The 16,668-nt window shown below is 41.2% G+C and overlaps 1 protein-coding gene across 2 annotated transcripts in view; it reads left to right on the forward strand.

Moving 5' to 3' along the window:
* RAB27A (RAB27A, member RAS oncogene family) overlaps window positions 1–16,668 on the forward strand; it is a 40,156-nt gene that overhangs the window by 18,259 nt on the left and 5,229 nt on the right. For both annotated transcript variants that reach the window (XM_018557562.1, XM_018557561.1), the window contains exon 4: window positions 7,025–7,128. In XM_018557562.1, the coding sequence (XP_018413064.1) occupies window positions 7,025–7,128 (104 nt within the window). The remainder of the gene's footprint in view (window positions 1–7,024; window positions 7,129–16,668) is intronic.

The raw sequence follows: 16,668 nt of genomic DNA on the forward strand, positions 1-16,668 counted from the left end.
GCTTTCCCTGCTTCAGAGTTCTAAAAATAGTGTTTTTAAAGTGAAGTTCTTTAACTTGCACCCTAACACTTAACCCTTTAAACCTCTACCATTAACTATTTCTAACCGTACCTGTACATGAGACTTGACCACATTATACGGCAAGTAAAAGTCGAGGCTAAAAACCTGTTCTGAGCTGTCCTGGCTGTGGGAGCAAATTTCCGCCTGAAAAATTGTGGCGGTCCAGCATGCGGGAACCTTGGCTGCTGGGCATGGGACTGTAGGAGTTTCTGAATTTTTAGTGAAAGCGGAGATCACCTTTTAACAGTATACATGCTATGTTCTGGATATCCAGGGATAGCACATACTAAAACTAGGTTGGGAATACTTTGTTTACTCTGTGAACTTATAAAGTGAATGATTTACCAGGTTACCATTTCAGCTTCAATTAGTCTATTGTCAAAACTGTAGTAACAAGTAGCTCATTCTATGTGATTAGTAACGCATTAAAATTCCTTAAATGGTGGTGCTGTCAGGTTCTAGATTAAACAAAATATATACCATTGGGTCTTAGGAATACACAGCTCTCCTCATTAATGTGCTAGACTCGGCACACAAAGAGGTAGAGAGCAATCCAGTGCTGAAACACTCACTGAAAAACAAGCTATAACCTATGAAAAATGCACAATGTGCTGAAGAGATCGCATGAAGGTACTAGAAAAATAAATGTTCCTAGGACAGCAGCTGGAGTGTGAATTTAAGTACACATTATGTGCTGACAAAAAAGACAAACAAGTATGTTGTTTTCCACTGAAGGTAAAAAAGAAAAGTACCATTTATCTTTTCTTTCAGAAATACTTGAGATGTTTAAAGTGTATCTGAAGCTTGAATTGATGGCCTGTATGGTAAACTGCAATTCAGATGCTGTTAAAATATTGTGCATCACCTCATTTTGGTTTCCTTAAATGGAATTTTACCCATATCTTTAAAATAACTACAAAGGCACCTTTAGAAATGCTTAGTAACGGCAATCTACAAACAGATACTTCTAGGTAATTGCCGGCTTTTTATTCTTTGCATGCCTTTTTTCTCTTTTCTTCCCCGGTCTTCTGACAGTGGCCATGTTTTGGCCATGTTTACTAAGGGCAGATTAATATATCTCCCTTTTCTTCCTGGAACTCTAGGACATGTGACTATGCACATCATCCCAAGGGAGGAAAATGCCTTTCCCTGAGATCTCATGAGATTTCCCACCAATGCACCGCTGGTGTAATCTTCCCAGAATGCAATGCTTTGGCACATTACATCATTTGTGCAAAAGTGGACCAGGAAGTGTATGAACTGTATTTGTAAGTAAATGAAAAACATGTTGGTTTAACTAGCAAGTGTAATATGATTTTAAATTGGCATGTTGATGTGATTTTAGTGAAAGGGGGAAAAGGTCTACTTTAATTTGGGAGATATTTTAAAATGCAGGTTAGCAGCCATAGGACAATCTACACATTGATAGATTATGTGCCTGTTTCCCTGGCTATACGGTAGGATGACTGACAGCAGCACAACAGGGAACAGGGAGATGTGAAATTGGCTATTACTAGCATCCATGTTAGGTTTAACGTTTCTGCTAATCAGAAATGCTTAACTCTGTATCAAACTTTCAGAACTGTTAAAACCGCATATGAGATTTAAATATTAACATTAAGACATTACTGTTGGATGCATGAAAATTCCAAGGAAAGACATTTTGAAAGAGTGCTTAGTAAGTTTTTTTCTTTAAAGTCTAATTGTTTGAAACACGGTTTTGTTCGCTAGTTTACCTGCCAAAGAATTTTAAATTCTAATTTTGCTAACCAGACACCCCCCTCTTCTAGCAGCCTGCTGATTGGATGATTGAGGAGCAGCAACATGTTGATCCATTACGTTGCTCACTCTGCCAGTATGTCTACTACCCATATGGATGTTCTTCAGCAGAGCCTGATCGCCTTAGAGTGCTCCCTTTCCAATTAAGAGTGCTGTGATGTAGAGAATTATGGGAGAATAATATCGGACAGATATAAGTGCTGATTTTTAAAGAACATTGATGCAGCAGACCAGGGCCAACTTTCAGCTTTAGAAGTTTATAGTAAGAGAGAAAAAAACAGTGGGGTTCAGCACCTCTGCAAAGTAAAAGAAAGCCCTTCTATAGTGCTGGTTCCTATGGTTGTGGTGACTAGTGATTTTCCCTGCTGGATGAAGGTCAGTCACCACAAGGCCACACAGAAAACAGTTGTTTCCTATGTGCCCCATCCACATCACAATGCTGTGAATGCTGCTTTTCCCCCTCATACTGGATGGCACTGGAGGCCACTGCATTGCACCACACCATGCTGTTCTGCAGAGACCTTTCAAACTTGCAAAAAAAAGAGGTAAATGTTTTACGTGTGGCTGCTGTGAACAGCCTTAGTGTTAACTTACATTCTCTCTAGGTGCAAAGGAAATTTCCTCTCCTTATTTGACTGCATAAGTGGAAAGTTTCAGTTTAAAATAAACCTGTCCTTGATGCAAACTTATTAAACTACTAGCATGGCTAAAAAGGTGCTTTCAGATGCCTCTGGAGTATATACATGGTACAGGACTGGTTTTAAGCGCAGAAAGATTTGTTTTTCTATCCATTAATTCCTGGAATTTACATTGCTTTGCTAAGTAGCACTGCCAACGTAGTGTTTTTTTTTTTTTTTTATATGAGTAATGGTGCCCATACACTGTGTGAATTTTGGCTAGTTCTTGAGGAACCGGCCGAAATTTGCAGTGTGCGCCGCTGTCGGCACCCTTTCGGTCAGCATCCCTCAATCAACTGATCGAAGGAGTCAGCCCGAAAATCTTTGTACGATCAGAGCCGGCAGCCAATGAGCCATCGACTCTGTTCGGGTATTGCAATATAATGCAAACAGCGGGATTGTAGTGTTGATTGAGGAATCGGCTCTACTTTTTTTGCTGAGCCCGTGGGTTGAACGAGAAAAATAGAGCAGTGTATGGCCAGCCTAGGTCTTGTCCCTGCCCCGAGCCTGTGACTGGACAAGGAAGAAGAAGCAGCAGACTGATTATCTTATCTCTCTTGTCTGCACTCTGCCCTTTCTTCCTATTAGCATGTTCATCAGTATCATGTGAGTTCTGCACCACAACTGATTGGCTCCTTGTACTACTTCTCTCCCAGTGCTTACAGGGGACTCTAGGAAACGAATACAGAGTCCAACTCCGCAACTAAATGCTTCTAAAAATAGACTTAAGGGTCTATTCATAATGGATTCGCTGTGCAGCTTACCCAGGGAATGTTTGGTGGACATTCATCCGCTTGTGTTTTACAGCATCGGGCCTTTCTTTTTCAAAGAGGATTTCCCCTCTGGGCATATCATATTTGAAGAGGACTTGCCTTAAAGTGTATTTCCACTTTTGCAGTCAAATTTGAGAAAACCACTCTCTATGTTATGTTTGTTCACACCGCATACTGAAAAATAACTAAAATACAAAAAACAAATCTTACTTTAGATGTTATGTTAAATGAGGCAAGATGGCTGATTCCAGGTTTTTCTCAGCTCTTTTACAGTGGTCTGTCCTAATGGAAAGGCTTGAAACTGAAATTTGAGGATTGTGTTTATCTGATAAGCTTCATTAACATACAATGGGCTAGCCAGCTCAGACCCCCTCATGTCTCACAGCCCCTCAGAACATTTTAAAGACATACAAACAAGAAGAGATTTTAACCCTTAAAACCCTAACACAAGTAAAAGCTATTTTCTTTTAGCTTATGCCATGTGAATGGGAACATGTGACAAATATAAAATAGGCGTTATCTCAATTTTGCTGCGAAATTGCAAATACACAATACAATGATTATGGGTACCTGCATGAATTGGTGCTTTTATCTGCCTGAAGTTCAGCATTAAAGGGGTTTTAAACCCTCTGTTTTTTTTTTTTGCCTATATCTACTGCTAGCAAGAAGTAGATATATGCAAAAAGTTGAAAAAAAAACGCTTTAACAGCGGTTTAAACTTACCTCGTTATCGCTGCGCGCTCCCGCCCGAGAATCCGAAACTGCTCGGGCGGCCGCAAAGCATCTTAGGGCGGGCGCATGCGCAGTTTGGATTTTTGGCCGGGAAACGAGCAGAGACGCAAGGTAAGTTTCTATGTACTCGTGCACCCGCATGCAGACACCACGGGATCAGAAGTGCTTGCAGGGACAGAGGAGTCAGCGCTGGATCGGAGAGCAGCCGCACCGCTGGAGGGACAGATGAAAACATCAGGAAAGATACACTGTCATTATTCAGTTGTCTACAACAGGATGCCTTCTGGATACTACCGTATGTTTCTGGAGGAAATAACTTTGTTACAGAGTTGCATGTAATCTTGTATGTAACAATCTCCCAAATTATGTTAGAGTGAACCTGTGTTCACTGTATAGGAAACCAGTACTGGAAGAAATTTGTAGACTACTATTGCTGACCTTCTTCTGAGAAAGCTAGTTTCCTGGCTGTTTCTAGCTTCAGTATATTCTGTGTGACTGGAAGTGAACAAATATACACCAACTGTAGTCAGGGCTCCTGATCTGTGTACACCTTACAGGTCAGTGATGTGTTTTGCACGTTTCTTTCAGGGTAAGTATAGACATATAGTGGTGACCAGTGCGAACACCTGACCTGCATACTCGCTGTAGCCAGAGGAACAGGATGGTTGCCAGGCATCGCAGGATGGTTGCCAGTCTGCATTTACTACCTACACATTTGTATTAGTACAGGTTTCTTATAGAGGCCCTAGATATACCACCAGGTATATGTTATGTATGGAGTGCAGTTTTGAGGCATTAATGTGGAAACCGTATTTTTTTTCCCCCCTAGAGTTGTTTAAAATTGTAGAAATAGCTGCAGATAGCTGAGCAAATACTGTTCAAAAACAGGAAATTAAATACTAGCTTTATTTAATAAGACCAGAGATTTTGTGTATTGTAAAGCTTTTGTTCTGGTACAAAATAAAACAGAGCTTACATATTCTTGACAAGATTTTTATTTTTTGCAGCATGAAAAATGATTGCTTATGATTTTCCTTCACATGAGTTGTAAAAAGACACAAGTGCCAGTGCTGTCATATGGCTGCAAGGCCATTCAGCTCAATGTTTGCTTTCTCCTATCGTATGGGAGAATGGAGCTACCATCCAGCTGCCAAGATATGATATATGGGCACTAGGGAGAAAGCTGATCTATATACTGTAAATGTCTGAGTCAGATGGTGTAAGGTTTAGATGAGGCCTTACACTTACAAGTAGGGATGCACCGATACTTTTCGAGTACCAGTGCAGATACTTGGCATTTTCATGAGAACTACCAGGGTTGCAGCGGTTGCAGCTGGGACCTGGCTCTGGCACTCCACCACTGTCCTGAAGTCATTAGTCTGTATTGATTTAGGAAAACTGTCCACATTACAATAAACATAAATGTATCAGTACTTGTATTAAAACAGGGATGTACAAATCCCAGGAGCTCCGTGTGCTCCTTACAAATGACAGCTGCCTCCTAACTTTTGAATTTATCTCTAGTTTAGTCTTGGAGCTGGAAGAGTATCTATACTTGTACCGAGTACGGTACTTGGTATTGGTGCATCTCTAGTTACAAATGTTTTCCACTACTCTGTGTTTTTGGGTTTCGCAGCTTCTCGGCAAGGTCAGTTGGTCTCCACAGTGAGCTCAGGCATCAGACTCTCGGTGACTTTTGGTGATGCAGTACAAAAGTTAACAAAACAAAAACAAATGACACTGTCTAACTATACAGGTGGCCATACACTATTTTCGGCTGGAAATTTTCTTTTCTGCCACGAACCCCCCCGGTCGATTATAGCTCAAATACCCCGCTAAGCAAAGTCGAAGCTCGATTTCGGAAATCCTTAGCCATACTAAGCAACCAATTTTTGACGAACAACGGAAATAATCCCTTTTGCGCATTGTGCTGTATTCTTGCTGAGATTTTTGACGAACAAAAAGCCCACTGAATTGATTTTCGTTCGATCCGAAAAAATGTTCCAACCTGACCGATCAAAAAAATTCGATCACAGTATCAAAAACGAAAATCTGCGATGTACCATAAACTGTTCGATTTTTTTATACAAAAGTGTTCGTGTATGATTTTCGTCCAAAAATCTACTAGTGTATGGCCACCTTTAGGGTTAAATACAGACGTTTTAGTTGCACAACTTTGCAAAATGTGTTGAAGCCACACTGCTTTATCAGGGCCCCTCTGTGTATTGTGGTCCTAACTCTAATCTATGAGAGCCTCCATCTTGGAGCATACTTGGCAAATGATGATTTGGATGCAGGTCCATCAGTGGGCAGCCCAACCTCCTTAAAGGCACAGGGACACATGAGAAGCCCAGCACATCATAATGGCAGCTGAAGCCCCCAGTGTGTCCCCACATCAAATCCAACAAGTGAAACAAATGGCACTCATCAATTCATAACTAGCTTTAACGTAAGGTGCACATGGAAGGGCTTTACAAAGTACAAAAGCAAAAATTTCCCAGCACACTTGCCACCTGGTGATGCAGGGCACACATACATGTGCCCTGCAGTCACCAGTTTGTTGGTGAGCGGTAATATATATACGCAATGTAGAAAGACCTTTTATATCTGTTGTCTGAAGGGTACATGTTGTATACAAAATGTTTATATAAGAATATGTGTTTCATGTATAAGGAGACTCCCAGATGTCTGCAGATCACAGAAGGGGACCTTGGAAGCTTTCAAAAACATTGAATTAGTGTGTGTGCTTTTTCAGCAGCATGAGCTGTAGCAGCCTTGTCATCCAGCTTTGTGGCATCTCTACCCTCCTACCTGTTGTAAATTAGGTATAGCCCTTGGGGGAAACTTGTGCCACAGCACTCATGAGCTGGATAAATACATGATCTCTGAGACCAGGTGAGCTAATGAGATAAAGCTCTTGAGAACAAGCAATTGATAAAAGAATTGGTAAGTCTGTAAGTGATTTCAGTAGTTCCTTACTTTTGTTTTCTGCTTGTTTTCCAGGTTTCGCAGCTTAACAACAGCTTTTTTCAGGGATGCAATGGGATTTGTTTTGCTTTTCGATTTAACAAATGAGCAGAGTTTCCTGAATGTCAGAAACTGGATAAGTATGTACTTCAATGATGCATGACTAAACCTGTCGCTGTTTGAAAGATGAAGCAGCCAATTGTTTTGCAATATTTAGCCCATCCATTCACTAAGAACTAGGGCTGCAACTAACAATTATTTTCATAGTCGATTAGTTGGCTGATTGTTTTTTCGATTAATCTGATACAAATAAATACCACCCTTAATTTAAAATAAAATACACAAACGGAGTGTTACAAACATAGTTTACTTCAGAATAAAACTGCATGCACAATTTTTTGCAATCGCACAGCACTAAAATGCACGGCATTGTGGTACTGCATGTTCCGGTGCGGGTGATCGCACCGCAGGTGGGAGGCGTGTTGTTGTGCCATTGAACTGAATAGCACCACAATGCACCTCCAGCACCAGAATTTGTCAGGCTGAAACCAAAAATGACCTCCCCCCCCCCATCTTTTTTTAGTCCCTTTTTTTTTTCTTATAATGTGGGTGGGGAGCTTTTTTTAACTTTTTTATTTCTGTTTAAATTTTTAAATGTTAATTTATTTTTTTTTACATTATTATTATTATTATTATTATTAGGGGCTTTTGGGAAAATATCAATATCTAAACAGACCTCTATTTCCATTTTGAAGTAAAAAACGAAATTGAGGTTCAAAGCACCTACCTACACACTCTGGAGCAGACTTTCTCAACCCAGGGTTGTGTAGAACCTTAGGCTGGGTTCACACCTAGGCGTATCGAATATGCGCGCGTTCTTCCGTTCTACCGTGATTCGTGGTAAAACCGCGTGACAAACGCGCGTTTCCCAGGGCTACTTGGCTGTATCCCAATGGAAAGGCGTGACAAAAACGCCCCAAAGAAGCTCCTGTACTTCTTTGGGCATAGGGCGTTTTGTAGCGCGTTCATACGGCCTGTAATACGCCCAGGTGTGAACCATACCCATAGGAAATAATGGGATTTTGGTGTTTGAGCGTTTTGCAGAGCGTTCAAACGCGCTACAAAACGCCCAGGTGTAAACCAGGCCTTTGGGTTTCTCCAGAAGTTGCTAGGCTTTCCTTGAGGAAAAAGCAGTAGCCGATTTGATCTACCTAAACTGACCAATGTAAGGGATCTCTTCTACACTGACCACCAATGTAACGGGTCACTACAATTTTTATTGTGTTTCTGACTAATATTATTTTATTATTTGTTTCATGAGTATTGATGAAGATAATTTATTCTTATAGAGTGAGAATGTTAAATACACCCTATTCTTTATTTGATTTAAAACTGTCTACAGCCTACTGATTATATACCATCTGGTGTAAGTATAATATTTTTGTGGGGGATTCCCTGAGTCATGAAAGCATTTACAAGGTTTCCTACATTATAAAAGGGTTGGTAAAGCCTGCTCTGGTGCCAGTTTAATCAGATGCCAGGTAATGTGTTCCAGGTAGGAAAGGAACTAAGAACCTCAGTGCCACTCCAAGAATTAATTAAAATTCAGATTTTGCCTTTGACGGAATCTAGATATATCCGTATGGCTCACTAGAAGAGCGGGGAACACCCCTGATCTGCCCAACATTTTTTTCATCCTAGGACAGAAAGCTTATGTAGGCTTCATAATGCCATCATTGTACATAATATGTAATGTTTTTATACTAAAAATTGCCACTTGAAGTTAAACGATGGGTGCAAAGGTGGCTGTATAGGAGATAAACCTGTATTGGATGGCTGCTGGCCCAGTACACAAAGGAGAAAAACAGAGTTCTTTTAGAGCTTCCATACAGATACTGCCATCTTGGCAGCCTCAGCTGAAAAAGTTGCATAGCACCCAACAGTGTATTGCCTGGTTTATCCCAAAAGTTTCCTTTTTAACATATTTTTATCAAATTTTTTGTTGGCTGTCTTTTAACCTACTGACATTTTATGAAACCTAGGCTTTAGTTAGTTAATGTAAAATGTACTGCCCACGGTGTCTGCATATCTTATTTGTTAAAGGAAGTTTAATAAGCCTTGTGGTATTTCTTGTTGTGAATAGCTAGGAACACCCTCCTCTTCTGTAAATACTAGGCTGCCTAGATAGATTCTCAATTCCCACCCAAGATTGAGAGCTGCAGATTAGTTATGGAAACTGCAGCACAAAGGAAAAAGGCAGATCTTTCTACTTCATCTTTTGGCATTTAATTAACATTCTGCAATCAAAATTAATTTAGTGAAAGAGAATTCCCAGCTGCTATATCGTTCACAGGCTGCACACTGCTGTGGGTCACCCTTTCACCCTTTTTGTCATTCAAAAAAATATTCTCGCAACTACCGGTAACTCACAATCTAAGAAATATGTGGGTTTTGAATGAGGTATTTTTTTGGTTATCTGTTTTAGGACAAAATAAGATGCTGAAAATTAGTACATAGACTTTTATCTCTAATATGCCATTGCTGTCCTAATAAGGAAGTACTGTACTGCCTCTTAAAGATAACATCCATTAAATGTATTTTTAGGTTTTAACAAATATTTAGTACATCTCTGCAATTTACATTTACTTGTATTTTATTCCTTTAAATTGCTGCAAATGCAGAAAAATACCCACTGAGCTCACAGTGCCGCTGCTGTACTGAAATCCCACCTACCCCTTTCCTCATCTCCTTAAGATCTCATTCACACAAAGCGTTTTGTAGCACCCTTTCTGAGCAGAAAAAACACCCCAAAAAAACCATGTTCACAGGTGAGCGTCTTGTCGCTTGTAGCAAATACCCGTCGTTCAAAGAAAGTAACAAGCTTCTTTTTGGCAAATCCTGTGCTTCTTGGTCCCATAGACTTCAATAGAAACACTCAAATATGTGCGTTCGCTGCGTGTTTGCACTTTTTTTACGTGTGTAAAAAGTGCATTTGTCAACTTTTAGTGTGCCACATTCTGCTCATAAAAACGCGCAAACTTTATGTATGTGCATTTTTAAACACATATGTGCAAAAACGTGCACAAAACGTGCTGAAAATGCGCATATTTTGATTTCGCTCAGGTGTGAATGAGGGCTAACAGACAAATGTGTTCTGTAGTCTAGCAGGGCAGAACACAGAAACCAAGGTATTATTGTCTACTAGCTACATGTTGTAAGAGCTCACTGGATTTCTAGCAGGGTCAACCGATATTGTTCTGTACTTTCTGCCCAGATGTGCACTTTCAGTACTTTGACTCCCTCGCTTGTATATCCATTAGGAACCAGTTCACACCATAGCATTGCAGTGCAGGATGCTATTCAAATTAATAGCAATGCAACCCACCTAATGCACGGTACCCGCATGCTAGGTGTGATAGTGTGCCTTTAAACACATGGCATCCTGTGTTTAGCGAATCACTTTCGTGTGAACTGGCCCTTAAAGCAATTTTTACGTTTCTGATAGTGCCCAGTTTTTTCTGCACTAAGGTAGTCATTATTAGGATAACAAAGATATATACATATATTGTTTCAGGACAAAAAACTTTTTATTGGTGATATTATCTTGCAAAAAACCCCCACATTTTTTCATATTTGAGACATTTTTAAAAGTTGTTACTGGAGTTAAAAAGTATACTTTTTTAACTTTTTTTTTCTACAGTTGGTAATGTACAATACCAGTAAAATTACGTTTTTGATACAAACAAAAGAAAAAAATTAAAGGTAAAAAACAAAAATAAATTGCAGGAAAATAACTAAGGGTAGTTAACTAGGGCTGTTTAGGATTAATAAGGGGTTACATTTAAAAAAAAATTTTTTTTTACATGTTACATTTCCTTTAACTGGCATCATATGCGGATCGAAACGCACCATTTTAATCTGATGATGAAAGAAAGAATTAATGCAAAGTAACAGTAATGTTACTGAACAGTGTTTACAAAAACTGATCAGAAGGTATGTTTTTGACAGCAGCAGCTAGAGCCAGCTGCTGTAACAGTAAGGCCCCATTCACACTGAGCGATTTTTGTAGCGATATCGCTCATATTTCCACGCGATATCACTCTATGTAGCTTCTCCAATCCATTTCAATGGAGCTGTTCACATCTTGCCGCTCAATATCACTTGTAGCTCGTCGCTCCTACATGACCCTTTTTTCTGTGGATTTCGAGCGATTTTGCTCCTGATTGCACACAGCCCAATAGGAAAAAGTTGCGCAATATCACGCGGAAAATCGCACGATTTTCACCTCTGATCGAAGCGCTGAAAAACGCTCAGCAAGAGAAATCCTATTGAGTGCCATGGGCATGGTTCCCACCTGGGCGTATTTCAGCGTGATTTGTCGCGCTGAAAAACGCCCTACGCCCAAAATAGTACAGGAGCTTCTTTGGGGCGTATTTCAGGTATTCCCGAGTGTGGCTCGGGGTTAACAAAGCGGTAACCCCGAGCCACACTCGGGAATACAGCGTAGGTCTTACCTTGTCCGCGATCCCTGCTGTGTCCTCCGCGAGCGGGTTCCATCCCTTGCGAGCGTCCGCGTCGCAGGGGGGCGGAACCGGCTGGAAGTTTAAAAAGTAACAAAAAAAAGATAGAGAAAAAAGGGAAAAAAATCATACCGCCAGGGAGGTTAAAAAAAACCAGCGTCGCAACGCACGTTTCAGTGAACAAAAAAACGTGTTTTGAAACGTGCTAAAGACGTGAACCCAGCCTAAGTCCCGGCTGTTATTTTGATATCTGGGAATTGGTGGTAGAATTGATTGCGGGAGAGAAAGGTAGTGTCAGTTACGTCCTGTATACTTTTGTGAAGTTTTTTTGGGCATGTGCATCATGCCTAAAATTCGAGATTGGTGAGGGTTATGCGCTTTGCGTTAGGGTAACCCCTTGATTTTAAATCGGACAGGACCCTTTCTTTGTAACGCAATGCATAGCAATGCACTACAACATAGGTGTTCCGGGGAAAGTGCATTGGGGTGCCATTTAGAACGAATGCCACCACATTATCTCCTGTTGAATTTTGCCAGGTGTCTTGTTGGGGCTGGCCACGTCCACTCTGCTCAATAGTGATGGACTGGTAAGTAGTCCTTTGGACCAGTTTTTTGGCAGGTCACATTTATATTGAAGTGAATATTTACCCAGCAAAAAATGTGATTTGCACTGGCAGAGGTATTTCCATTATGTATTCTTACCTACTGATGATTTAAAACAGTTAGAATTCCTCTTGAGTATTTGTAATTGCCTATCAATTTTAACATTACCGTTGTCTAGTTTTGTGTTGCACATTGTGCTCTTCTGAAATTCACATGCAGATTTATAAAGCCACGTTTAGAGACATCCAAGACAGGTTAAAAGATATGCAATCAACTGGGATATTCACTTAAAGGAGAACTATGAGGAGTGCTTTTCACTCACCTCATAGTTCTAGCCGACCTGTGACAATGAGACTGTCACAGGTCGGCTCAGTAGATCGGGAGGTGAGCGAACACATACCGGCGTTCGCTCACCTCTCGATCCTGTCACGGCTCTCTGCCGTGACAGGGGAGGGGCTGGATTCCCCCCTCCCTGCTCCAATCTGCCAGCGCTCACTGGTGGATCGGACGGGGGAGGGGGCGGGTACAGCTGGCTCTGCCTCTAGATAGGCAGAGCCAGCTGTCGGTCCCGCAGCTGGGTATATCCCGGCACAATTGTACAGCTCGCGGTATACTGAGCCTAGGGTGATGGGAGGACGCTAGTTTGTGTCCTCCCGTTACCCTAAGGAGAACTATGGGGAAAAGACTTAACCCCATAGTTCTCCTTTTAAATGTTGCTTCCTTTGCAAATGTGCCCTCTTGTGGACAAAGACAGATTTTGATCATCTTACAATGAGCCACTTGTCTCAGAATGGCCACATATAAGTAAATGTCTCCCTTAAAGCAGTGGGTGGTGGGACATCTGTCCTGTGCTGACTGAGCCGTGGCAGGTACAATTAGTTAACTTGCTTTGCTCTCTGTAGTGAGAACAGGGAAGGATTGGCCCATCACAAAGAGACAAAAAGCCAGAAACAAGCGGCAGCAAAATGTCTTTGTTATAATGAGTGTCTCTGGCGGTTGGAAGAGTTTAACATCTTCTCCAGGGAGCAGTTTTAAATGTCCCAATCGTCATCAGAGTCTTGCAGAAGCTCCTTAATGAAAGTACAGGATTGGGTCATTTAACTGAGAAATGCCACAAATGTATGTGGAAATGTTGCAGTTAAATTTCTGGCCGTAGAGGTGAATAGACGTCGTAATCAAGGATATAGTACAACTCTGTTTTACATACATGCACGATTTGTTCTCTTTCTAGTTTTCTAAATCTGCACCACATGCTTCTGATATAACAGAAAACTGGCACTTGATAGTGACCTAAACCAGATTTTCTATATAAAATCTTCAGATTTTCTCTAAATCCTTAAACAAAAATGTCATTATTTGCAGTTTACTAGTCTTTAGATGTGGTGGCTGCATTAGGTTTCTTCTTTTCAGGCCTCGTTCACCCAGACACAGTGCGTTCCGGCCTGATTCTGGTCAGAACGCGCTGCATCGCATTGTGGCCAGCTCAGCATGTTTTGGGGCAGGAGGGGTGTGGCGGTTCATTGAAGTGAATGGCACCGTAGCCATGCCCTCCGGCCACAATGCGATTAGCCACACGGGAACGCAAGGCACAAAATGCTGCAAACACTATTTTGTTTGGACCGGACCGCAGGCATAATGTGGCTTGTGTGGCCAATTGCATTGCGGCCGGAGGGCGTGGCTACGGTGCCATTCACTTCAAAGGACTGCAATGCCCCCTCCTGTACCACAACATACGGAGCCAGCCACAATGCGATGCAGTGCGTTCTGGCCCTTTCACTTAGTGTTCCTGCCGGTAACACACTTCCTGTCCAAGGGGGACAATGCTAACCCGCTCTTCTGCATTTGCATAGGAGCATTGATACCGTAGGACAGAAAGTGAGTTAGGGCTATAGAACACCCCCTCATGGTCACCATAACATAAAGGTGGGGGTCAGTAGTCCATAGAATTAAATTGTAAAGAGTTAATGACACTGCTTGGGATTCAGTTCAACAGAGGGAGAAAGTACAGGAAGTTACAAGCTCACTGGAATGTGGATCAATAGTTTTTTTTTTTTTTCTAACTTTTCAATGGTGTATATAACAGACCAAAAGGGAGCAAATAAGAAAAGTTTATTGTTGGGGTTAACATACCCTTAACTTTTTAAAGGAAAACAAAAAGGGGCTTTACAGGGTATAGGTTAATTTCACAGTCTGAAGGTAATGAATGAGTGTGTATAATCCAATTTCTGACCACCGTCCTATTATTCAGACAAGCGAGTAGCATTATCTGAAGGTTTTGCAGAGATGCGGCTGTTGGCCTGTAGCACTCCTAGAAGGGCCGTACACCCTCTTTGTAAGCAGGCTTTATTTGTACATGATTTTTCTGAAAATGTATGTACACATAAGGGCACAGGCTACTATTTGAAAACGTTGTTTCTGTACTGTATGTATAATTTGACCTTTTCATTTCTTTGTCGCCATGGGCTAAGGATCTCACAGGAAAAATATAGTGAGGGGAATTTATCCAAACTGGAGCAGACAAAATCTGGAGCATCTGTGCATGGCAATCAGTCAGCTTCTCTCTTCAGTTTGTTCAGTAAAGATTTGAAAATGAATGAGAGAAGCTGATTGGTTGCCATGCAATGCTGCTCCAGATTTTGTCTGCTCCAGTTTTGATGAATTCCCTTCAGTGTATTTTGAGTTGGGACATATTACTATTGAGTTTCAGACAGCTTTAATAAAACATTCACATCTTTGAAGGCACAACTCTTGATACTTTTGTTGTTAAATGTAGAGCTTTGTATATAGAATGCTAGAGGCAGGGTAGATTATCTAAGATGGCCCTGCCTAACTGATTCACTGTTGAAATATCAGCGACATAGGGACTGTTGTGTTTTTAAACTGTTGGCTGGTTTAGAGTCATGCACTGGGTAAAGGAGCCATAAAGCACAACCAAATGATGCTGCAAATTAGGAATTGGAGTCTGCATGTGTAATATACAAATAGAACTGCCCTCATTTTCATATACAATTACAAACTTTACATAAGAGCAATTAACGTGGAAGTAAACTCACTGGCGGGGGTAAGATTTTACTATAATGTACAAGTATGCACATCATTGCAGATTGCACAACTTGCAGATTATGGCGCACACCTACCTCATTCTGTGCTGTCCTTTAGTGATGATGGTTCTAACAGTATATCACCACCAATATTTCCAGATCCTATCCTATGGCAATTCGCTTTGGCCAGTTGACAGCCACTCATGATATAACTGGAGATGAATGCTCACAGAAGTGTTACATTGTCTCTGAGAGTTGGCTCTATTCATCACATGCCATGAATCGCGCCGGGCTGTACATTGCATGCTGCATACGCCGTGTAGTGTATGCAGAAAACTGAAAGTCACCAGGATCCAGAGAAAAGTTTTTTTGGCAAAATACAATTTGTATATCTTTTCTGCTGAAAAACCACCTGATGGGGTTTTTTTTGTTTTTAAAGCAAGTTTAATTCCGCTTTAACACACATTGGCAACATTATTTACATTAAGTCAATCTTTTAAAGAGATGTCTCGATAACAGTTTGGAAGTTTCTGCAATAGTCTCAATATTGAGATCTGAGATATAGGAAGAAGGTTAATAATTTTAACCCGGCAATGTCTAGCCAAAATCAAAACATCAGCTAAAGCTGAACTCCAGACACAGTTACTGTTAGGCATATTCCTTGTTTGTCCCAAAGGATAGGAATGCCGTTTCTAAGCACTTAATGCCTGTGTGAAGAAAGAGAGAATAGAAAAAGTAGCTGTGACCTCATCACAAGCAAGTGCATAGTGACATTGGCTTACCTCTACACAGGCTATATCCCCTTCAGCCTACCATGAATGCTGCTGCTAGACTCATCCACTTAACCAACCGCTCAGTTTCTGCAACCCCCCCTCTGCCAATCACTGCACTGGCTTCCAATAGCCCAAAGGATAAAATTCAAAATATTAACAATGACTTACAAAGCCATCCAACTCTGCTCCCCGGCTAGATCTCAAACCTTGTCTCAAAGTATCACCCTAACCGTCCCCTCCGCTCTTCAAAAGACCTACTTTCCAGCTCCCCTGTCAACTCCTCCCATGTTCGCCTCCAGGACTTCACTAGAGTCTCTCCAATGCTCTGGAACTCTTTACCCCAACCTGTCCGTCTGTCTCCCACTTTGACTGCCTTTAGGTGATCCCTTAAGACTCATCTCTTCAGGGAAGCCTATCCCACCTCAACCTAACCCCTCAACCATCACGTTCGCAAACAATTCATCCCCACACAGCTACCTCCTCATGTATCACTTCCCCCTCCCTTTTAGATTGTAAGCCCTCACAGACAGGGCCCTCCTTACCATCTTGTCTTGAATTGTATTGTGATTGTAATGCCTTCCTTATATTGTAAAGCGCTTGGCAAACTGTTGGCGCTGTATAAATCCTGTATAATAATAATAATAATGTGCTTGCTAGGAAACTACAACGCCCATAATTCTCCCCTTTGCATTGATTATGTTGAAAAATGTCATGGGTTTTTTTTTTTTTTTTTTTTGGGGGGG

The sequence above is a fragment of the Nanorana parkeri genome, unplaced genomic scaffold (assembly GCF_000935625.1).
Source record: "Nanorana parkeri isolate BGI_ZX_2015 unplaced genomic scaffold, ASM93562v1 scaffold290, whole genome shotgun sequence".
Lineage (NCBI taxonomy): Eukaryota > Metazoa > Chordata > Amphibia > Anura > Dicroglossidae > Nanorana > Nanorana parkeri.